The sequence below is a fragment of the Lepidochelys kempii genome, chromosome 6 (genome assembly GCF_965140265.1).
Source record: "Lepidochelys kempii isolate rLepKem1 chromosome 6, rLepKem1.hap2, whole genome shotgun sequence".
Lineage (NCBI taxonomy): Eukaryota > Metazoa > Chordata > Testudines > Cheloniidae > Lepidochelys > Lepidochelys kempii.
Window position 1 is genome coordinate 23743586 of NC_133261.1, and position 23180 is coordinate 23766765.

The 23180-nt window shown below is 49.5% G+C and overlaps 1 protein-coding gene across 2 annotated transcripts in view; it reads left to right on the top strand.

Moving 5' to 3' along the window:
* The window catches only part of PNPLA2 (patatin like domain 2, triacylglycerol lipase), a 51911-nt gene that overhangs the window by 23151 nt on the left and 5580 nt on the right, over positions 1–23180 (top strand). The window contains exons 2-8 of one of the 2 annotated variants that reach the window (XM_073347160.1): positions 5170–5402; positions 6240–6305; positions 17226–17435; positions 18434–18494; positions 19821–19994; positions 20832–20964; positions 21933–22100. In XM_073347160.1, the coding sequence (XP_073203261.1) occupies positions 5170–5402; positions 6240–6305; positions 17226–17435; positions 18434–18494; positions 19821–19994; positions 20832–20964; positions 21933–22098 (1043 nt within the window). In that variant the 3' untranslated portion in view covers positions 22099–22100. The remainder of the gene's footprint in view (positions 1–5169; positions 5403–6239; positions 6306–17225; positions 17436–18433; positions 18495–19820; positions 19995–20831; positions 20965–21932; positions 22101–23180) is intronic. The other variant, XM_073347159.1, reaches the window with a different exon arrangement.

The window sequence follows — 23180 nt, forward strand, 5'->3', positions numbered from 1 at the left end:
TTGCCAAAGGCAGGATAACAGGCTAGATTGGGCTCCTCATGATACACTTCTCTTTTCTTTACACACACACACAGAGCAGCCATATACTTTTCGCCTAAATGACTGAAGGAAACAACAAAACAAGGAAGAACCAAAGTGGTTCTCTGAGGATAGGACATGAAGCAATGGGGTTAAATTGCAGCAAGGGCAGTTTAGGTTGTACATTAGGAAAAACTTCCTAACTGTCAGAGTGGTTAAGCACTGGAATAAATTGCCTAGGGAGGTTGTGGGATCTCCATTGGGGATTTTTAAGAGCAGGTTGGACAAACACCTGTCGGGGGCGGGGGGGGGGTCTAGATAATACTTAGTCCTGCCATGAGTGCAGGGGCCTGGACTAGCTGACCTCTCAAGGTCCCTTCCAGTCCTGTGATTCTATGAAAGTGAAGTCTCCAATGAGCGCTCAGTATGGCCCATCCTACCATTGTCTGTAATAGCTCAAAATAACCTAAGAAGCTCACAGCCTACAGCAGTCTCACCTCAGTTCTTAAGCGCTGAATAGCGTGAAAGGAGGCGGGAGAAGTCCCCCAAAGATGTTGTCCATTCTCAGTCCCACAGGGCTCCAGTTCACTGTCTCTCTGCACCCCATACGCCAGTATCTGAGGTTTTAAGGCTTCTGCTTCTTAAAAGATTTTTGCTGTCCCCTGTTTGCGGAGTGGGGGAAGGAATTGGTGTGGGGAGGGAAAGGATTTCTCATCTCTTCCAGTCAGTGTTGCCTCATTCCCCATCTTCCTCATTTTACCTCTTGCCCCCTTCCCGCCATGTCACACCAGGCCCTATTTTACAACTGTCTGGGGCAGGAGGGTGGGGGAATAGGTGGATGCTCAGACATGAGGAGCAACATATCTCAGCTTAACCTAGCGTTTGCTGGTCAAGCTCTGATTTAAAAAAAAAAAAAAAAATATCCCACCCAGATGTTTTGCTAATCAATAACTGGCTAAAATACTAACAATATTTGCGCTAATTCTGTGTGTGTTCTCTCTCAGCCGTGGCCAGCAAACTGAAGTGCTGGCTCTAAGAACTCTCTTCTTGTCAGTAAACATCTCTTGTTGCATAATCCTCCCTATGTGGTTCTTTAACCTTGTGCCCCTCTCGTTCCATACGCAGGCGTTCACATCCAGAGTGCAGGAACCACAGCAAGGGAGCTTGGTGTTCTTGGCTCAACCCATAGTTTCCCAACATGCACATCCCAGAATTGACCCAGTTTTGCATGGAGGGCTGGATGGCCTTGTGGTTAAGGCACTGGACTGGAACTTGGGATACTTGGGTTTACGTCTCAGCTCTGCCATAGACTTCTTGTGTGATGTTGGGCAAGTCACTTAACCACTCTGCCCCCCCCATCAGTAAATAGGCCAAATATACCGGTCCCTTATAGGGGTATTTGTGGGGCACTTGGATACTATGGTGATGGTTATGATATAATAACCTAAACAGAATACTGATAACCTTCTAGGTTAGGTTCTCAACCAGGGGGTCTGAGGCTTCTGGGGGGGGCACGAGCAAGTTTCAGGGGGTCCCCCCAAATAAACCAGAAAGCAGGGCTGGTATTGGTCACCAGGGCCCAGGGAAGAAAGCTGAAGCCTGAGCCCCACTGCCTAGGGCCAAAGCTGAAGCCTGAACTCTGCCACATGGGGATGAAGCCAACTTAGCTTTGCAGAGCCCCCTGTGGCATGAGGCCCCATGCAATTGCCCTGCTTGCTGTCCCCTAGTGCTGGCCCCTGCTTTTAATCTACTGGATATGCAGAATACCACTTTTTTTTGGCACAAGTGGGCCACCATTTTTATAACCTGTTGCGGGGGTGGGGGATCCTAGTAGATAGCACTAGCCCCCAGTGCCACCAGCTTTAGATAGGCAGAGATAGAATGGGGGCAGGGATGAGAGGAGATGAGTAAATGTGGCTAATTCATGCTGGACTGAGATCAGAAGTGAAGCCACTCACTGAATACTGGTCTCAGGCAGAGCAGGACAAAGGGTTGGTCGTGCTGAAACCTGCTTAGCAGATGAGAGCTCAGACTGTTTGGCTCCGTTGCAGCCTAATGGTTTCCAAATTCCACTTAAAAATTGGAACCTCTTTATTTATAAATATTCAATGAAGTTCAAGGTCCTAATCCTGCACCCACTGAAGTGACTAGCAAAGGTCCCATTAACTCAGTGCTGTGGAATTGGCTTCCGAATGCTTTTAACCGTGAAAGAGTGGTGTATATAAGTGCTAAGTGGCTTTTCATTTCTTGTTTTCAATGGGGAACATCACAATACCTCGGGCTCTGACAATGTGATTGCTTGTTGCTTATTAGCACATTGGAATCCTTTTTATTCCACACCAAATGTTTCCCTCCTGCAGTTGGAGAGGGGGATGGCACTGGATTCTGAGCTGATTTTTAACTGGGTCTCTGCCTTCCTGCTCTACAAATCAGACAAACAGTTCCTGCATGAAGCTGAAGCTCTATTTTGTGAGAGTCCTTCACCCCCCACGTTGTCCCCTCTCCCTCTGTCTCTGAGAGTAGCTCTTATCCTGCATGTAAAGCAAAGGCTCTTGTTCCTCAGCTCTACTAGGAGAGGCTTGTGGGGGTGGTGATGTGTGCGTGCAAACAGCAGCACTGCAGCCTGGTTTTTGGTTTGGCTCAGGCTGGTATTCTGCCCCCTTTGCCTCTGTTCCTTCAAACTCTCTTTGCAGAGCTCTGATGCTTCTCCCAAACTGGGCTGCTTGAGGCAGCTCAGCAGAATCAGCTGTTCCTTCCCTCTGCAGGGAGATGGCTGCATCCCTGTCCAGTGCCAGCTAGGTCACTGTGCTAAAGTTGAAGCAGGCTTCCCATTGGGTCCTTCTCCAGAGCAGCCCAAGTTAAATGGGGTGGAACCACTCCACAGGGAAAGCGTCACAAGGTCATGCTATCGGACTGTAACAGCGCTCAGCAAATCAAATCCTAGACCGTGGCTCACCAGCTGAACCTTTTCTAAATGTTCCCTTCTAGGCTTGGAACTGTGGAAGGATTTTTAATCACAACTCCCTCTCTTCTACTAAAAGCAGCGGGAGACTGCTCCAAGGCTTGGCTGAGCAGCACTCCCCATTTCACCCCATGACTTCTGTTTCAGTCTAATTTAGCCACTCGTTTAATGTCTGTTAGAGCAGTGCCCTACAAACTGGGATATGGAGTCTTTCCTTTGTAGGCCCCTCATTCAAATCCAACCTAGGTCAATAGTGTCTGTTTCATTGACTTCTTGGTGATATGGGTTGATGGTCACATACTAGGTCTGGGTGGCCAGCTGACCTCTGGCCCTCTGGAGAGGCTGAATCTCCAGTCTGTGGAAGGGGGAGCAAGGTGAGGTGGTAAATCTAGAGAGGTGGGGTCTGAGCAGAGCCCTGGGAGCAAGGGCTCACTGTGTATGAATCCCAGCTTTGCCATGAGCATGCTCCCTCTCAGACGTCTTAGGTAATCACTTGGCCCTGAACTTTTCCAAAAGCTCTGATAACTTTAGGTACCTCCGTCATTTAGGTGCCTGACCTGAGAGTCCTAGGGCTTGATCTACAGAGGTGCAGAACACCTGCAACTCATATGAAGTCCACTGGAGTTGCAGGTGCTCAGCACTCTGAAAATTGAGGCCCAAGTGTCTCCGGTTGGGCACCTAAATGACTGAGGTAGACAAGTTGAAAAGATCTTTTGGAAAGTGGTGGCCTAAACCTCGCTGCCTCAGTTTCCCCATGTGAGATGTGGGTGGTGCTCACAGAGTTGAGGATAATTAATGGTTTGAAAGCACTTACTATTTCTATTAGTAGCAGGAAGGTTCATTCCAAACTAGGCAATTTCCCTCAAAAGGAGTTTCCTTGGAGGTCAATCCATGGGCATAAGCAGGGGTGGCCCAGCTGCTGGCTTTAATAAAGATGCACCTGCCAGACCTACATTTGGCTAGTAAAGAGCCGTACTGGAAAGGGGAAGGGTTAGGTAAACTCTGGAGTCTATTCCCACATGTCAGGCTAGCATAAACCAGGTGTATGAGACAATGGCCCTTTAAAAATAAGGAGAATTCACCCCCAGTCTGGGGGAGAGGTATGTGATAGGAAATGCAATTAACTGAGGTGACTTTTGTGTAACACTGATCCTATCCCCAAGACTTGACTTGTCAGATGCCAATTAACAAAGCACAGTAGCAAGCCACAGGAAACCTGCATGTAGAGCCGGGCCAGAATTTTTTCATTTCATTTAAAGTGAAAATGCAAGTTCTGCAAACTGAAAGTTTCAGTTTGAAATTTTCCATAAGAATTTCCATTTTTGGCTAAACTAACCCCCCTCCCACCCAGTCGGGGAAAAAGAAAATGTTTCAGGTTGAGTACACCTGAATGGAAACCTTTCCGTTTGAACTGAACCAAGCTGTTTCCCATGATGCGCTGCCATTTCCCCTCTGACCAAGTCACATGGCGTGTTTCTGGGAGATATAGTGCAGCCAAGGATCCTAGTCAGTAAGGGAGACAAGGGACATCAGAATTACAAATTCTATAAGGCACCATTGCCTCTTACATGGATGCTGTGTCAAACTGACTCGGAATGTTTTGATACTTCCGAAATAAAACTTTTTAAAGAAACTTTTCATTCCATTAAAAATAACCTCTTTCAAATTTTGTCCCAATCCGAAATGAAAACAAGTGTTGCAATATCAACTTCCCACAGGACTGAAATGCTAAATGCCACTCTGCTTTACCAGCAGGAATGTATGGGATGGCAGTAAAGTTGGGCCAGTATAGATGATGGAGGGGATGGATGAGCAGGGTCTGACCAGATCTGTGTTGTCTTAAGGACTGGCCTCTTGGGCTGACTCTGTCTGTGCTGAGGGGATAATGCACCAGTGCAACCATGCAGTGCTAGAAATATACAGAGTGGGGTGGGTTGGAAATATTTCTAATCTCAAGGCAGATCACCTGATGCTCCTGAAGAATGAATCTCATTTACCTCTATCTTGAGCTGCATAATTACAGATGTTGTTAATGGTCATAAAACTAACTGATCTGGCTCCAGGATCAGGCTCCGTGACCTCCCATCACACAAAGTGACTGTCCACTGTGTAAGGTTTTTTCTTTTTCCCTGGCTCCCTCGAGTTTCGTGGTGCATCTTTTACCCGTTTGCTGGCTATCTTGGTTGTAGGTGAGGCGGGCGCTAATATCATTCAGGTCTCAAAAGAAGCCCGGAAGAGGTTCCTGGGCCCTCTACACCCATCCTTCAACTTGGTGAAAATCATCCGCAGCTGCTTGTACAAGACCCTGCCAGACAATGGGCACGAAGTGGCTAAAGGACGCCTGGGCATCTCGCTGACACGGGTCTCTGATGGAGAGAATGTGATCCTGTCGGAGTTCCATTCCAAAGAGGAGCTGATTCAGGTGAGTGGGGAAATTGTTACCCCCCCCCATTCCACCGCTTAGGTCAGGGGTGGGCAAACTATGGCCCATGGGCCGGATCCAGCCCCTCAGGGCTTTGGATCTAGCCTGTGGGATTGCAGCCCCTGGGGGGGAGGGGCAGAGGGCTCCACATGCCTGTGGGTACCTCCCCCGAAGCTCCATTGGCCAGGAATGGGGAACTGTGCTCAATTGGAGCTTCGGGGGAGGTACCCACAGGCAAAGACCACACAAGGAGCCCGCTCCCGCAGGGACATGATGCTGGCCGCTTCCCAGAGTGGCACAGGGCTAGGGCAGGGAGCCTGCCTTGGCCCCAGTGTATGCCGCTGCTACTCCAGAGCTGCTCCAAACCCCTCTTGCACCCAACCCCCTGCCCTGAGCCCCCTTGTACACCTGGCACCCCAGCCTCTTGCCCTGTGCCCCTTCCTGCACACTGCACCCCCATCACACCCAACACTCCCTCCCGTACCCCAACTCCCTGCCCCAGCCCTACATTCATGGCTCTCCAATTTCCCCACCGAGATGTGGCCCTCAGGCGAAAAAATTTGGCCACCCTTGGCTTAGGTGTTATCTGCAGGCTCCCTCCTCTGTTGGAGAATTACTGAGGGATTGGTCTTTGTTCCAAAATTCTGTCACATTAGAATATAACCACAGCCAAGACTCTCTGAACAGGTTGCTGTTGGTCAACAGGCCACCTCTCTCCAGATGATCCAGCAGGTGGCTGAGCCAGCCTTCCCAGGGAATTGCTGTCTTCAGGTCCTGGTTTGTTTCTTACAAAAATGTTTCTGATCTCTTATGCTGGGTTTGTGCTCTCTCTTTCAGGCCTGTGTTTGCAGCACCTTCATCCCTGTATACTGTGGGCTGATCCCACCAAGCCTGCAGGGAGTGGTAAGTAGCCCTCGTAACATTCCCCTTGAGTGCAAGAGTGAGACACCTAGATATAGCCATGGTGGATCATGCTGATAGTCCATCTAGTCCTGAATCCAGCACTGTCTGGTTACATACTTAAGAGAAGTGCAGGTAACCCTGAGATCAACAATTTATGGAATACCTTGCCCATAATGGAAGCTGCTTCCTAACCTCATCAGTGACTGACTGGCTTATGCTCTGAAGCCTGATGGTTTGTATTCAAGTGCTTGCTCATATAGATTCCAATTAGGTATGTGCACAATCGTCAGAAGATTTTTACCCCAGCAACACTCGGTGGGTTGGCTGAGGCACCCCCTGGAGTGGCACCTTCATGGCACTGGATATATGCCCCAGCTAACCCAGCGCCCCCTCAGTTCCTTCTTACCACCCGTGACGGTTGTTGGAACTGTGGAGCGCAGCATAGCTGATCTCCACTCTCCTTAGCTTTCTCTCTTAATACCTGTTAATAGTTGTTAGTCGTTAATAGTTAGTGTAGTTTAGTGTACTTAGGGTGGAGTGGGCTCAGGCTTCATCATCTGCTTTCCTGACACATGTACCCATACAGGAGATATGTAGGGCAGCGACTTGGTCATCGGTGCAAACCTTTGCCCCCCACTGTGCGATAATTCAGCAGTCCAGGGGTGATGCTGCATTTGGTTCAGGAGTCCTTCACTCCATGATATCTCTCTCCAACCCCACTGCCTAGGTAAGGCTTGGGAGTCACCTAATTGGAATTGATATGAGCAAGCAGTCGAAGAAGAAAAGACGGTTACTCACCTTTAACTATTGTTCGAGATGTGTTGCTCATATCCATTCCAAACCCGCCCTCCTTCCCCTCTGTCGGAGTAGCTGGCAAGAAGGAACTGAGGGGGCCCTGGATCGGCTGAGGCATATATCCGGCGCTGCTTAGTCAGGGTGCACTGAAATTGCATCAGAGCTCTTGAATGTAAGCCATCTGGGGCTGGTGACTTGTTGTTTTTATCATAAACTCTGGTGTTGAAAAGAAAAAGTTGCAGATAATGCATCTTTATTGTCTGAGAAAAGTCAGTAGGTATCTCCCCAACCTCCTCTGGTGGAGATTGGTGCTAAGAAATCCACTGAGCATCTCCATAGCGTTCATATCCTCCATAACTATTTTGTTTACTCCCTATCCCTGTCCCACCAATCTTGTCACAGGAAACCCATTTCTCTCTCTTGTATCTGTGTCTATTTGCTTTTCACGTTGGCTTTCCTAATTTTCTCCTTACACATCGATTTGTTGGCTTCAAGTGAGCTGGCTTTCCATTTTCTTAATGGCTTGGCTCAAAAACCTTTCCATTTAATTATACTGGTCTATTTGCCTTCTTGCTTCCTTTCAAGTATAGGGAGTATGCATTCCTCTCGTGACTTAGTTCAGAGGCTACTTACACATCCCATGTCTGAGTCTAAGGATTTGAATTGCCTCACATTTGACTTCAGGGCTGTGGTGGGTTGTGTGTTTTTTTTTTTTTTTGTTTTTAAGCCCTACTTCCTTGTTTTATTTTTAGAATCCCCTCCTGTTGCATCTTGGCATGCTACATAACATTAAGAATATTGGCGGGGGGGGGCTACACAGATGCAATTGGGTTCCAAATGACACTATCTATATCTATATTTAAACATACAAAGCCTTGCTGCACATCATTCCTGAGGGCATTCTGCACCTAAAAATTCTGTGCACAATATTTTAAAATTCTGTAAATGTTTTTTATTTGTCAAATGTGGGAGCTCCAGCATGTCATTGGAGAACACAGGCCACTGGTTGCACGGGGGGGGGGATATCACTCTGTAAACCCCTCCACCTCCCCTGGACACACTCAATGATGAGGCTTCCCCCAACACTGACACCACACAAGGACCAGGCCTGACCAAGAAACACCCCAGGGCCCTGCCCCTCTGTGCCAGGTGCACCAGGTGTGGGCAGGCAGGCTCAGCAAGGCAGTTTCAAAGTGTGGAGTCCAGGTGTGGGTTGAGAGGGTTCTGTGTGGGCAGCTCAGTCAGGGCTCTAGGTGCGGGGGGGATCTGGACGCACGGAGGCATGTTGGGGGTTCTAGTGCAACAGTAATTAGACTCTGCAGGGGTGTCCAGGTAAAGGTGGTTAGGGCTTAGTGGGTGAGGGGGGGGTGCAGCTTGGGTGTGGGGAGCTCAGTGGGGGAGAGGGGTGGGGATCCAGGTGTGGGTGGCTTGTTGGGGGAGTAGGGCTCATCAAGGGGGGTTCTGGGTGGGGGTGAGGCTCCATGGGAAGGTCTGGTCTAGATGCACAGGGGTTGGACAGATGCAGGAGCAGCTCCCTGTACAGCGATCCCTCCCCCTGCAGCTGATGAGCAATGGGTGCAGGAAGCACATGAGGGAAGTGGGGCTGGGGGGGGGGGAGAGAGAGAAGAGTTTGTAGAGCTTCCTACAGCCAAGCGAGAAATCTGGGGGTGGGTCTGACACTGCCCCGGATGCTGTGCAAGGGAAGAGGAAGTCCTGTCCTCCCAAGCCCAGCCAGGACTAGCAGCTGAGCTTGGCGCAGGGTAGGAGCCACCAGCCAGGTCTTCCCCTGACCCACAGTGAATTACCTCTCTGCTGGCAGCCCTAGGCACCCAAAACATACTGCTCAGGAGGGTCACATGACTGGTCTTGTGGTTTCCCTTTGCTTCCCCATCAGAATGTCATTTTTCTGCAGGGAAGCAAAGAAATCTGTGTGGGACATAAATTCTACACATGTGCAGTGGTGCAGAATTCCCCCAAGAGTAACATGTATGCAGCTGCTCTATTGTGTTCTGGTAGCCTCTGCAATAGAAAACAGGGAGGACTGCTAAAGGGCTCCCAAACCTTTTAAAGGGATACCACCCAGTTCCTGTACACTTCACCTCCCCTCTAAATTGTAATATTCAATACTAGTCTCTGGTACAATCACACCAGGAATGTCACATTTAATAGTTGTATGTGGCCACTAGTACTCAATGGTTCAACTATAGTTACATTCTGAATTAACTCTAGATGGTACCTGAGGTGAAATCAAAACTAGCTTCTCCTTGTGTGGGCTGTAGAACAATTATTGCTTCCTGGAGCAGCTAAGAGGTGTTTATTCCCCTACACCTTGTCCTGCCATGACACTTGTCCAGGTCATATGCAGGGAGTTGAAGTCACCCTTGATTTGTCTCTCATTAGATTCAGTTGCCTTCCTGAACTCCTGCCTATGCTGTCAACCTTATTGTCCTGATACAGTGAAAACATCAGCAGCCATGTTCTGCCCAGTAAATGCTAGAGTTCAGCCAGGCCTGGTATCTAGAATCTCTGATTCCTCCCCACCACCATATCAAGCTCTGGTAAAGCAGAGCCTGGATACAAACCATCCCTGGATTTTCAAAACCAAAACCTAGCTCCTTTAGTCTACAGTGATTAAAAACTCTGCATCTTGCTCGACTGCCTTCAGACCCACCCCTGCCCCAGAAGAAGCAAAACTAAAATGTCCATAAGGATGTTTGTTCACCTTTGTGTGTGAGTTTGAGAGACACACAAACCCCTGTGTGTGTGGGGACATCTGGCTGCCCTGATCTGTGGAATCATTGTGTTCCCGTGGCACAAAGGAATCCCCTGACATGGCTATGGTCAACGAGTTGCTACTTTGTACTGCAGGTTTGGAAGTGGTGAGGCCTACAAAGCCCAGCCCAGTTAGCAGATTTGGGATGGGTTTATCCTTAATGGCTCTCCTTGAGCTGGGTGAATTGCCTTGGGACATTGTCATCTGATGCTGGTTGTGGTTTTTTTTTTTTCCATTTTGACACAGAAACCCTTAAAACAACAATTGTACTTCAGTCAGTGCCATAACAAGGGGAGTCTGTTAAAATGCCGGAGTGGCTCTCTTCCCTCCTTGCTAACTGGGGAGTGTTGGTTGGAACTGGGCACATGAGGATTCCCTAAGGGAAAACTGTGTGGGAGGTGGAAGTGGGTCACTTGCTATGTAAATGCTGCTGAGGGCATGGGAGACGAATCACAATTATCTTGTATAGGCCAGGATTGGGCCTAGCTGTTCATCTGAAGTGGAATGTGCTGAGTGGCTACAACAGGCTTGGGTGGAGGCTGCATTACAGAACTGCGAGTGCAACAGACTGTATATAATGCTCCTCCTTTGGCTTGCATTAGCTGCACAAACAGAGGAGCTTAAGGCTTTTGCTGCAGTCAATGAGGGGTAGCAGTAGAATTTTTCTGCTTTAGGGGGCTGGCACGTTCCCTGCCAAGGGCAACCACATTGCTGAATTTGCTGTGTCATCGTGCTGGAGACCTGGTAATGGCTGCTGCTCTACCTTCTTCTGTCTGCCTGGGGTGGGCACCTATCCATACCAACACCTAACAATATAGCAGACTGTTGCTTTGGCTTCCTAGTAGAGCTGGCCTGGCCCCCAGGTGCTTGCCAAATTCCTAAGGCATGCTGCCTAATTAATCACAGCGATAGAAATTGCAGATAATCCAGTAGGTTTAGTCACCTAATCAAACCGTTTGTGTCCTGCTGGATTTTCTCAAGTGCCTTGTCTGTTCTAGTTCTAGATCCCTTATCTAGGAGGCTTTTTTTCCACCATTTCCAGTGGGGATGCTGTTCCAGACTGAGAGCTCTTCAGTGAACACATTTGTCCTAGGCCTCTGCTTAAACATTGCTGCTTTCTTCAGTTGCCTCTTGTGGGAATCACCCTGGACAGTTTTTCTCCCTCCTTGGTCTTTTTAGGTCCAAGTACTTGTCTCCCTCCCTCCTTTTTAGGTCCAAGTACTTGTCCTGGCTGTCTTCCCTCTTCCAAGTGCTAACATATTTGTTTCTATTAATGTGATACCTAGAGACCCTAATTGTGCTAGGTACTGTTCATACACACACAAAGGACAGTCCCTGCCCTGAAGAGCTTACAGCCTAAACAGAACTGTTATCTTTTACAGATGGGAAACTGAGGCCTGAGAGTTGAAGTGACTTGCCCAAGGTCATACAGGCAGTCTGTGTCAGAGTGGGGACTTGAACCTAGCTCTCCTGAGTGCCAGGCCAGTGCCTCAATTACAAGGCTAGCCTTCCTCTGATACAGCATAGCTGTCTCCCTCTTCATTAAGCAAGCAATATGGGCAAGGAGGAGAAAGGGGGCAAAAGGCTAATGTGAGCAATAGCTGACCTTTAAGAAAAGTGATTGAAGTGGTAGCATGTGCCTGGGATGACCCCTAGGGAGTATAAATGGCAGAGGGGGCTGATGCTGGGTCTGGTCAGTGCTGCATGAGAACTTCCTGATTGTGCCATTCTGTGGTGGCCCATCTCTGCCAAAACCATTCATGCTAAAACCACATTAAATACCCAAGGCTCTTTTCCTTCTAATGTTCTGGATGAGCTGTTTTGCCTTTTTGCCACTTGGTTTTGCTGATGTATCAACATAGCTTTTCATGGGGTCAAGGTCTCTAATGGGGAGGGACAGAGGGGATGAAGAAGTAAACTCCCCCACCCCCTTCCTGTACCACAGCTGCTGCTCCCTGGGATCGCTTTTGGAGTTAGAGGGTTTGGGGGTGAGAGGATTAACTCACTAGTGAGTATGAGGGGAGTATACTTAGCACCTGGGCTTCTTGGCAAGCACCGTGCTGCTGGTGAGGGGGGAGAACACAGCAAGGACAGGGTCACCATTTGCCACATACCACCTTGCCACCCTGGCAAAAAAAAATGTGAGCATATGAGAAAAGGGCTATAGCTGCCCATTCACACTACACACCTCCCAAGCCCACCCTGGTAACTCCCCTACACAATCAGGTCATCAAACTGCACAGCCCTATCACACAGAACTACCCCAGTAGATACTCAGACAGATGTAGCAAGAGGACTCCCCTTACAGCCTGCGATGGATAACAACCAAAAGGCCATGTGCACATCTCCCATAAGTCCCTCATAGCATTCCTTTCGTGTTAGGTCCCCTCAGACTGTTTCTTGCGTGATTCAGTACTCTATAGGCTTCTCCTCCTCCTCTCATAAAGCAACAATGTCTTAAGCCTACACGTGTGGTGCTGTAACCACTTGTCAACACCACTATCCTGCTGGCACCAGAGCAGGCCTATGACTGTGCAGCAGGTGGAATATTCAGGGGAGGCATACAAGGAGGGTAAGTTTATGCTTCAGGGAGTAGTTCTTCTGGCTATCCTTAAACCAGCAAAAGCCACCACCTGCAAGATTGTTAAAATATCTGACCGTACTAATCCCACCCAACATAGCCCCTATTCATAATGCTGAATACAGCCTGGGCCTTGTAGCCACAGGAGCTGTAAAGCAGAGCAAAGCCCTGTGACAAGGAAGGGCCATGTCACCAAGTGGAATATTTCAGGGTGTTCTCTCCAACTTGGCTTTAGACTAGTTCCTTTTCTTGTTCCCTATAGCCCCAGTTCTCCTACTGAAAGCTCCTGGTTTTGCTATTGAGGAGCTCACCAGCCACTAAACATTCCTCACCCTGCCATGCTGGGCCTGTTGCTCTTTATGTGCATCCAGAGGAATTCCATGGGTCTCCCTTTATTGGGGCAGGAAGGGGGAGGAATGAGGGAGTTTGAACACAGCCCCTTGCTGGGCCCTTGTTTGGCTCCATTTCAGCAGGAGCCAAGTAAGGGGTATGACAATTCTTATTCCCAGCAGTGAAAATGGAAAGCAACCAACCCAGTCTTCTCCGGGTGTGCGCTGTATCTGTGTGCCATACATACCAGGGCAGGACCAGTCAGCTCCCACTATGGCATCAGCTGAGACAGCAGGTCCTGAGGGGGAAGAGACCCAAAAGGAGGGAAAAGGGGCCCAGAACCAACCCCTGGCAACTTGGCCATCTGAAAGAAACAGAGCTTGTAACGTGCCTTTGAGGGGAGCCAGAGATGGACCCTCCTCCACAAAAGAGGACCCTTGGCTGAGACACCTGGTCCTGCCCCAATCCTGGCAGCTCCTAAGGACTGAAAGCTAACCTGCCTAGCAGGGCTGTAACTGCTGGGCAGGAACAGAGGGAGAGGGGGGATCGCTCAAGGACTTAGAGCCTAGGTTATAATAGGCTGTGTAGAGCAAGGCTGGGTTTGCACAGTGGTAGTGTTGGCTAGAGAGGGGCACCGTGGCAAAGGTGCCTCTGCAGATGAGCCTGAACTAGGAACAGTCAGTAGCAGTCAACCAGATAGCAGGGTGCGCTGGCCCACACGTAGATTCCTTTTGATTAGAGAAGCCCTTGGAACCATCACCTTTGCTGCAGTAACACACCCTTTTTTGGAGCTGTTGCTTTCCTGCAGGTGGCAGTATAAAGTATCTGCTTCTTCACCCTGGCTACAAAAACTGTCTGTGCCATGGTCTACTCCAGTGCTACTCAGAGTGGTGGTCCGCAGAGCCATCGGCTGCCAGTCTGTGTGCACATTGGGGAAAAAAAATTGCCAGTCCCCCACATCAGATAGCTTGAGAAGCACTGGGCTACTCTATACCAGTGGTTCTCAATCTTTCTAGACTACTTTACCTCTTTTAGGAGTCTTGATTTGTCTTGCGTACCCCCAAGTTTCACCTCAATTAAAATGACTTGCTTACAAAATCAGACAAAAATACAAAAGTATCACAGTACGCTATTACTGAACAATTGCTGACTCTCATTACCATAAAGTTATGAAAAATAATTTGGAATATAAATATTGTACTTACCTTTCAGTGTATTGTATATAGAGCTGTATAAACAAGTCATGAAATTTTAGCTAGTGCTTCTTATGCAGCCTGTTACAAAACTAGGCAAATCTGTAGATGAAGTGATGTACCCTTAAAAGACCTCTGTGTACCCCTAGGGGTATGCATACCCTGATTTAAAAACCACTGGGCTAAACTTATTTAATACTTATACTACTATAGTGCCTAGGAACTGTGGTAATGACCCAGAACCCTATTGTACTAGGCACTGTACAAACAAAACAAAAAGATAGTCCCTGACCCAAGGTAGTCAAACATTCATCCACCTCTCATACTGTGGAGCAGACTTCTCTAGCTCGTCTCCTTCTGCCTTCCCCTCTCCTCCCGCCCAAAATTGTGGGGTTGGCAGGTCTCTCCATCTCTGGCTATACAAAGTGACCCTTCAAATGAGCTGCTGCTAGGGTAGGGAATGGTACCTAACAACTGCAGCTCTCTTCAGCCTGGGGATAGAGGAGGACTGTCTGTGAAATACCAGGTGGAGAAGCAGGGTCCTCCTTTGCGACTTGTTGAGGCTGGGTTCGCTAATGCCCAGGCAGCGCCCTGTGCAGGGGTCATTTATTGCTATTCCATGCTGTGTTTTCCCCTTGAGTTTGGTTGGTTCCCTCTTCTCTCCCACCTTGCTATTGCGACTCCTGCATGGTCACCAAGTTCCACATATCTGGTGTGTCGAGATGCCAGTGTCCACTCAGTAAACACCACCCAGCCCATTCGCTGATTGCATTGCTGTAGGCACCATTGCCTGTAAAAAACGATGGGGAATCCAGCCCCTCCTTGAACTCTTACTTTTAGGCCCTTTGAAGCAGAATTGCCCTGCAAACCTAACAATAAAAGACCAGGGTCTTGCTTTCCCCCAGGTTTATCTCAGACAAGTGTGCTGGGCAGCCCAGAGATCACCCGGTGGGCAAAAGCACTCAGTCCAGGCAACAGTAGGAACCATGCAGGTGAACTTGTTTGCCCGGGGCCCCGGGAGCCTGCTGGAGAAGTTCAGTGTGTGCTCTGTGTTCCCCAGTAGAAGTAGGTGAAAGGCCATCTGTGGAGAAGGAATTTTTTCTGGCCTGTTACATAAGGACGTGAATAACAGCGACAGCAGGGGGCTGGTGGGAGCCGTTCAGAGATAAGCCACTTGTCTCCCTTCCAGCTAGAGAGAACAAAATGTAAAACATTTTCTCCTGCCTCCCCTCTCCTCCCAACATCCAGCCTTCCCCGGCACTGCTCAGTGAAAGATCCGCCCTTCTTACTGGCCTGGCTGAAAAGGGAGCCAGAACTCAAGTGTCCTGTTATGGGGCTGGACTGACTTCCAAAAGGTCTTGCCAGTTTCTTGTTGTTATAATGCTTGACTGCCCTCAGCCTTGCAGTCCTTTTAATGGGCTGTTCAATGGAGCTGAGTGCGGGGGCATTTCCCTCTTCCTCCCAGCAGCTCCTTAGTCTAGCTTGGGTTCTCCTCTAGCCAGCTATTAGTCATCCAGGCATTCCTTTTTGTTAGTCACCTGCCCAGACGGAAGGGTCTCTTACATTGGGGCTGACCCTGCAGTTCCCTGCAAGTCAATAGGAGCCTTGTCTGAGAGGCTACAGGTTCCTGCCTCGTTGCTCTACAGGAGTCTCTTCTGTCTTATTGCTCTGCCAGCCGAGCCAGTAACATATCCCTTTAGCATCTGGCTACTGCTTGCTGGACCAGGGTGGGAGTCATCTTGTTCAGTCTATGATCATGCAAAAGCTAAAGGATGCTTTGAATTGACCCATGTAGCAAAGCAATGACTCACTGGTGCGGTACCTCCTGCTGGTCGTCTCAGGAATTAGCTCTCCAGTATATGGAACGCCTCCTCCAGGCCAGTGTCTCGCCTGTCGCTGGCCCCCGTGTTCCTCCCAGACCCCGGTGCCCTTTACCTCAGGGTTCTGCCCCAGCAGTACCCACACTGGGGGTCTCCCCTCCCAGGGGAACCCCCAACCCTCTAAACCCACCTTGCCTCAGTGGCGACTGCCAGTCATCATCTAGCCCCTGCTCACTGGGGCAGTCTGTAGTGGCCACTCATTATTGGTAAGGGGTTAGGACCAGCTGCCTTTGCCTGTCCTTGGGCTGCCCCTCTGTGGCCCAGTACCTTTTGTAGGCCTTCAACAAGGCCTGCAGCCTGGGGGTTTAGTCAGGCTGGAGCTCCGCAGCTCCTCTTGCCTTCCCCCAACCCTGCTCTACTTCAGGTACCTTGATCTCAGGCAGCTAGACCCTTTTCCTCCAGAACTGAAGAGAAACTCCTTCCAGCTCCAAGCTCGCAGCCCCTTTATAGGGCCAGCTGTGGCCTGATTGGGCTGGCCACACCTGTGGTCAGCTACTCCAATCAGCCTAGCTTGGCTGCTTTTAACCCCTGTTCCAGGACTGGGGCAGCCACCCCACTACAACCCAGTTAGCTAGATCTGAACATGCCAAAGCTGTCTCTCCACCAAGGATAATTAGCAGTAACTGTGTGCACAGAACCATCGCTATTAAAAGAGCATGGTAATTGTGCGCAACACCAGAGAACCCTCCTGTTCCACTCCTATGCCAAAGCTAAACCTAGCCAGCCAATGGGTTCCTTTAAAAGGGTTTAAAAATGGGCACGTATGTGACTTTTACAGCTGAGCAGACAAATTGGCAGCAAAGAATCTACGCCTTAATTTTTTTTATCGCCCAATTATCCACCAGCAGGCCTCTGTATTTACTAACTTGTTTGTTCTAAAATGTCTAGATGCGTGGTTTATAGGAATGCTCAAAGTACAGACTTCCTTGCAAACTAGTCACTGTGAACGTAGCTTAGGTTAGTGCCACCCACACTGTTATTGGTCACCTAAGTGTCACCATATTATTTCTGCTGTTTGATTGGATGGCTCCCAAGCCCCCAAAGAGTGCTGATTATGGTTTCTGTTGCAAATTCTTGTGAATCTGTATTCACAGGGGTGACCTTTTTCCTGTCTCCACAAACATTCCTGTGACTAAAAATTCATGCAGGTGAATAGGCACAGAAAGCCAGTTAGAAAGTATCACAAACTCCCTAGATGGGAAGACATGGCTGTCAATCCAGCCACTGTTAGTGTAAACTCTATTTGTAGTACTCTCCTGGCTTGTGGGTGTGTGCACTAGGGATGCAGAGGATAGATAGAAACTGGCTTACGGAGGAAGAGGTGGGGGAAAAAACCTTATCCAGTCATTTTTGTCTCCTTCCCTCCAGAGGTATGTTGATGGAGGGATTTCGGACAACTTGCCACAGTACGAGCTGAAGAACACCATCACGGTGTCTCCGTTCTCAGGCGAGAGTGACATCTGCCCCCGGGACAGCTCCACAAACATTCACGAGCTGAGAGTCACCAACACCAGCATCCAGTTCAACATTCGCAACCTCTACCGCCTCTCGAAAGCCTTGTTCCCCCCAGAGCCTCAGGTGAGCGGCCTGTTGGGGCAGCAGAATGCTGACTGTGCACCACGGCTTGGTGGGTGGCGCTCTGGATCCTATGTTTGCATCGACATTTAAGCCCCCAGAGTTCATCCCATCGCCATTTAAACAAGCTACACTGGTGTCCTTCCCCCTGGGAAATCCTGAATGCAGGCGCTGGTGGAAACCCTGAAAATACCCTCCTGTGGGTGGCTTTCGATTTAATTGGCACCATGCAAGAAATGGGAACCACTTCCGAACAAGGACGCACATGCACCCAGGACCAATCCGCCCCTGCATTTTAAAAGCCAGTCTGGAACCTTTCGGCATAAGGTTAAGCATCATCTTGCCATTGGTGGCTCAGCAGTGACTGCCCGCCAACCAGCTGATAGGCAGTCATTTTGAGTGCGCTTGTTTGTTACAAGTGCCATGGATAGCTTGGATACTGTGAGCTGCCTCTCTCTCTGCCTCACATGCGCTGCCCACCCCCCTGTTCTCTGGAGGGCTTTATAAGGGCAGATATCCAGTGGACCATCCTATGATTCTGTTGGTGAAGGATTCCACAACTTACCTACCAATCGGAGCAGCTTACCAGGGAGGCCAAAAATACTTTTAGGGCCATGTCTCGATGTGACATGCCCACTGTGACCTTGGATCAGAGAGGGCTGGCTCTTGAGATGCAAATGGCCATGCAAGTGGTGCCTCCTTTCACATGGTGTCCCCTTGCCCCCAAGACTGTTTCTGACCCTCTCCTCCCTCCTTTGCTGCTCAAGTGCCAGGATGGGGAGCAGATGAAGAGGTTGGCAGGGATGAGTTTGTGGGGGGAGGAAGGATAAGCAATGAACCAACCTCCTGATCAGGTGGGGCAGGATGGGGAGAGAGTTCTTGCATTTCCTCTAGAAATCCCAGCCCAGGATTGAAATCTGCACCACACTGCACCCAACCAAACAACCTTGGGCTCAAACTCCCCTGCCTCCCCAGTGACCCCACTCTGTGTCTCCATGCAGGTGCTCCGGGACATGTGCAAGCAGGGCTACCGGGATGCACTGCACTTCCTGAAGAAGAATGGTAAGACGCTAGGCTACTACCTTGCACTGACTGCATTTGCTTATGTTAAAGGGACACTGTCTGGCTTGGTTAACCCCTTCTGTGCCAGGCCATGGGGTTTAACTGAAAGTTGTTGGGGGAGGGGCGGGGATATACAGGAAAACTGAGGGCCAAATTGATTCCTAGTGTAACTGCAATGAAGTCGGGGTTACACCACATGTGAATTTGACCTCTGATGCTTCAAAGCCTGTAAGCAATAAAATAAACCGAAGTATGTCTCAGCACTACAGAGCTCTCATATTCTCTGCCTTGATGCAGTGAGAAACTTCTGCTCCAGCTTTACTGACATCCTGTGTTAATGCTAAAAGAAACGGAGGACTTGTGGCACCTTAGAGACTAACCAATTTATTTGAGCATAAGCTTTCATGAGCTACAGCTCACTTCATCGGATGCGTTCAGTGGAAAATACATCTGTACTTTCCACGGTATGCATCCGATGAAGTGAGCTGTAGCTCACGAAAGCTCATGCTCAAATAAATTGGTTAGTCTCTAAGGTGCCACAAGTCCTCCCGTTCTTTTTGCGGATACAGACTAACACGGCTGCTCCTCTGAGGCTGCTCCTCTGAAACCCGTGTTAACGTTGTTTTCATGGCACACTGTATGTGCCTCTGGTGCCACCTTGTGGCCAGGCTGTAGCAGATCAAGCTTTTTACTCATTCATTTTGTCCTGTGTACTTCGCCCCCGGGGATGGTAAGGAAACAAAGGCAGCGTCTCTGTTATGTCACTGGATGTCCCTGTTCTGGGGGAAGCTGTGCTTTCTGTCAGCATAGTGCATTGGTATGGGGGGGCCTGCACCAGTGAAGTGTGCTTACACTGGTGCAAACGACCTTCATGTAGGCAGGGTCTGCCAATGGTGAAGTTACAAGCAGCTATAGTCTTGCAGGGTGGGCTGGATCTGTGCCGTATAGTAAATCCGAGAAGTTTGGATTAAGCATGGGTCTGACTCTGCCTATGGTTTGAGTATATACCAATAAAACAGTTATGAAAGCAATAACCTACGGTATTTCCAGAGTGTACTGGGAGGTGTTAGCTTATCTGGCTGAGAAAGGCACTCCAGCTTCACGTTGCACCATAGGTGAGCAGGTATCTAATATACCTGGCTATGCACCATAACACAGGTAGCCAAAATGGCTGCCCGCGGTTGGAGATAGAAGGCCTATTTCACGGCTGTAAGGTTAATCCCCGCTCGTGGCATCAGATGAGGTAAAACCTAGCACTCTAACCAATCGGCAAGCAAAACGACTGGCTAAATTGCCACAGTCCCTCCACTCACCTTCCCTCCCCAGGTCTCCTTCACCGCCCAGGGCCCTCACACCCTCCCCTGGCTGTTGAGAACTCATCAGGGGAGAGGGACCCGGAGGAGGAGGAGGTACGAGCTGAGGACCAGCTGAGGGAGAACGCTGCGCTGGCTGCTGTCGAAGACCACATCTTTGAACACCTGCCACCCAGACTGAACCAAGGTATGGTCCCTAGGGGGACAGTCCAGGCTTCTAGCTGTTCCAGTGAAAAACTCACTCCTCTCTAAGCTGACCAGCATAGCTCACTGGCCTGTTGGGATGTGAGTGTTGCTTGTTGACCGCCATGTTAGCTAATGCACCGCGTATTGAACTGGAGCCCTGCTGAGCTAAAACCTGGAAACTCTACACCTTGAGCTAAAGAGCCAGGGTCTGTAGTTGAGAGCTGTACCAGCCTCACTTTCTGTATAGACTGGGCACCGGTGTGTGTGTGTGGAGGCGGGGGAGCATATGCAACACATCCTGACTACTGGGTTATGCTTCCTCACCTTCTTCTGAGGGACCACAGAGACTATGGCCTGGTCTACACTAGAAATATAGGTTGACACAGCTATAGCACTCTGGGTTGTGAAAACTCCACACCCTCCAGCACCGCGGCTGCGTCAACCTAACCTCCTGTGTAGACGCAGCTAGGCTGATGGAAGAATGCTCCCACTGACTGTCGCTCGGGGAGGTGGTGTTCCTACCCCACGGGAAAACCCCCTTCTCTCACTGTAGGTTGCTTCTGCACTATTTAGCTCTTCGGTGTGGCCTAAGTGAGCGGGAGCGGGAACTCGCTCACCTCCCCTTGGTGGGAGGGAGAGAGGGGGGTTTCTGGATTTTGCTTCTCATAAGCCAGATGAAGCCAAAGGCTTGAACTCCTTGTCTCCTCGTTTGGAACGGCGCATGCTCTGAATGAGACAGGATAATTTGTGAAGCTCATGTAGCACTGGGGGGGTGGTGGACAATCACGCTGCATTTGCTAGGGGGCTGGTCTGAACCTGTGGTGTTCTCTGTCCTCAGCCCTTTTGGAAGCTTGCACTGAGAAAAGGGGCCTGCTAGTTGGCATCACCAACTTGTTGCCTGTGCGCTTGGCCTCTGCCATGATGATCCCCTACACGTTGCCTGTGGAATCAGCCGTCTCCTTCACGGTCAGGTAAACCTCGCACCCGTTTGCTTGGTAGCGCTGCACAGCACGCCATGTGGCCAGTAGGGCATGGATCTAGGGCAGGGCAAGGATCTATTCCAGCCCTCCTGTGTACGATAGTTGCCCAGGAGACAACTTCAGTTCCTCTCGGCCACTGTGTTGGGACTTCAGCCGCAGCCCGTCTGACTCATGAGGCTGAAGAGAGCTGGTTCTGTTTGGAAACTTGCTCTCAGAGTTGTAGTAAACTTCCCCAGCACCGCGAATACAGGAGTGGAAGGATACAGGAGGGTCGAGAGGTGTGGCGTTAGCGTAGGCCCATCCCCCCCAATTGTTAATCTGGGGGTGGGATGAGTCCTACAAGGTTTAACATGCCATTGTGGTCTGATTGGGGAAAGGAGGGAGAGGAGGATAGTTTTGGATCTGAATTTTGACCCCATTTTGCCACCTTAGGGGGAAGGGGAGAGCAACAAGTCTCAGTGCTTTGTTGGGATTGGTGTAAAGCATGGACCCACCCTACGGAAATAGTGTTTCTGGCTGGAAGAAGGCAATAGAGGCAGAGGAAAACCACATTCAATATTCTATTCCCTGTTCAATTCCTGAATTGGCTACATTTTTAAGCCTTCTTAGAGGTTTGGAAAGTGACGTGGCCTTTCATCTCTTAGTTACCTCCTCCTTGGAGTTCATGAACTAAATTTCCCTGAGATGGCAACATGAATATGCTGACTGTCAGTGCCTCAGGGGTGAAATCCATGTATATCTTGCTGCTCCAGGCAAGACTAGGCTGTGCCCTATCAAGGAAGCAGTGGAAGCGCCATCATTCAAGTCATTTGACATGAAGCTTTGGAAAACAGTCATGCATTGGCCCTGCTGGGCTAGGACTAGAAGGTCTGCAAGATGTTTTCCATCTCTCATGTCTGCAGATCTAGCAGTGGCCTCTCAGCTAATTGTTCTCTTTCTGTGCCTCCTCTCCTGTTCAGGTTGCTGGAATGGCTGCCGGATGTCCCTGAGGACATTAGGTGGATGAAGGAACAGACGAGTAATCTATGCACCTATCTCATGAGGGAAGCCAAGAAGAAACTGGGAAGCCATCTCTCAGCCAGGTTCTTCTGCTTTCCTCCCAGCCCTCCCTCTGCAGCCATTTAGGGGTGGGTACGGCCTGTGGGAGGGGGACACATCTGTTTCACCTTCCGCTGTGTCACTCTTACTGAATCGACTTGGAGCAAATCAAGAGACCTTGTCTGTTGGGTTGCTTAGTTCTGGGGTAAAGTTCCCACCTACCCTCCCAGAATGATACTGTATTGAAACGATCAGATCGCATAGCAGTGGGCGTGGTATAAAAGCCGTACTCACTTGTCCACCTGGCTCCATTTCATAGAAGACGCAGTGATGCCCGTTTGCATGGTGGTTGTTAGCTTGATTACTCTGGAGCCTCAAAGTTTCCTCTGAAGATAATTCAGGTCAAGTGGCCGTTTCTGCTTAGAGGCCTATGACTGGAGTAGCATAGGTCAGTACTAGGGGAGCCAGGGTAGTCCAGGTCAAAATGGAGTACAGCTGGGTGGGAAACCGGTTTCTCGTCCTATGAAAACTGTGGCGATTTTCAAAAAAATTTCCCATTCTGCACTGGGACAAAACTGAGGAGCATGTGACCATGAGACAGACACCCCCCCGCCACTTCCCATAACAGCCTGGTAGGGAGGGCACTCCTCTTGGATGAGGGAGACCGAGGTTCAAGTCTTGGCTCTGAATCAGGCAGAGCAGTGACTTGCACGTGGGTCTCCCAGCAGAGTCCCCCAAACACCAAGCTGTTGGTTATTCTGGGGTACAGCTCTTTCTCTGTCTCTGGTTTTATCCAGAAATTCTATCCTGGACTTAGGAAACCTTCCCAACAAAAGTTTAATCAAAACTGACTCTTTCCCATGGAAAGATGCCATTTTGACAAATCTGGATTTTCCAACGGAAAACAGTTTTGGCAAAAAATTCCCAACCAGCTCTAGTGTCGAGATACTTGGGGACAACTCCAGCATTGCTTGTCTGCATTATGCCTGGCCAGTGCCCTGCGTGGGCCGAGGTTGAGGTGAGAATATAATGCTTTATCTAAATAACATTCCTTGTGGTATGGAAAAGCCTAGAGGTGCCAAAGGAGATCAGGATTTCATTGTGCTAAATACTGTACGTACACCTAGTAAGAGTCAACCCCGACCCAGAAGAGTTTACAGTCTAAATAC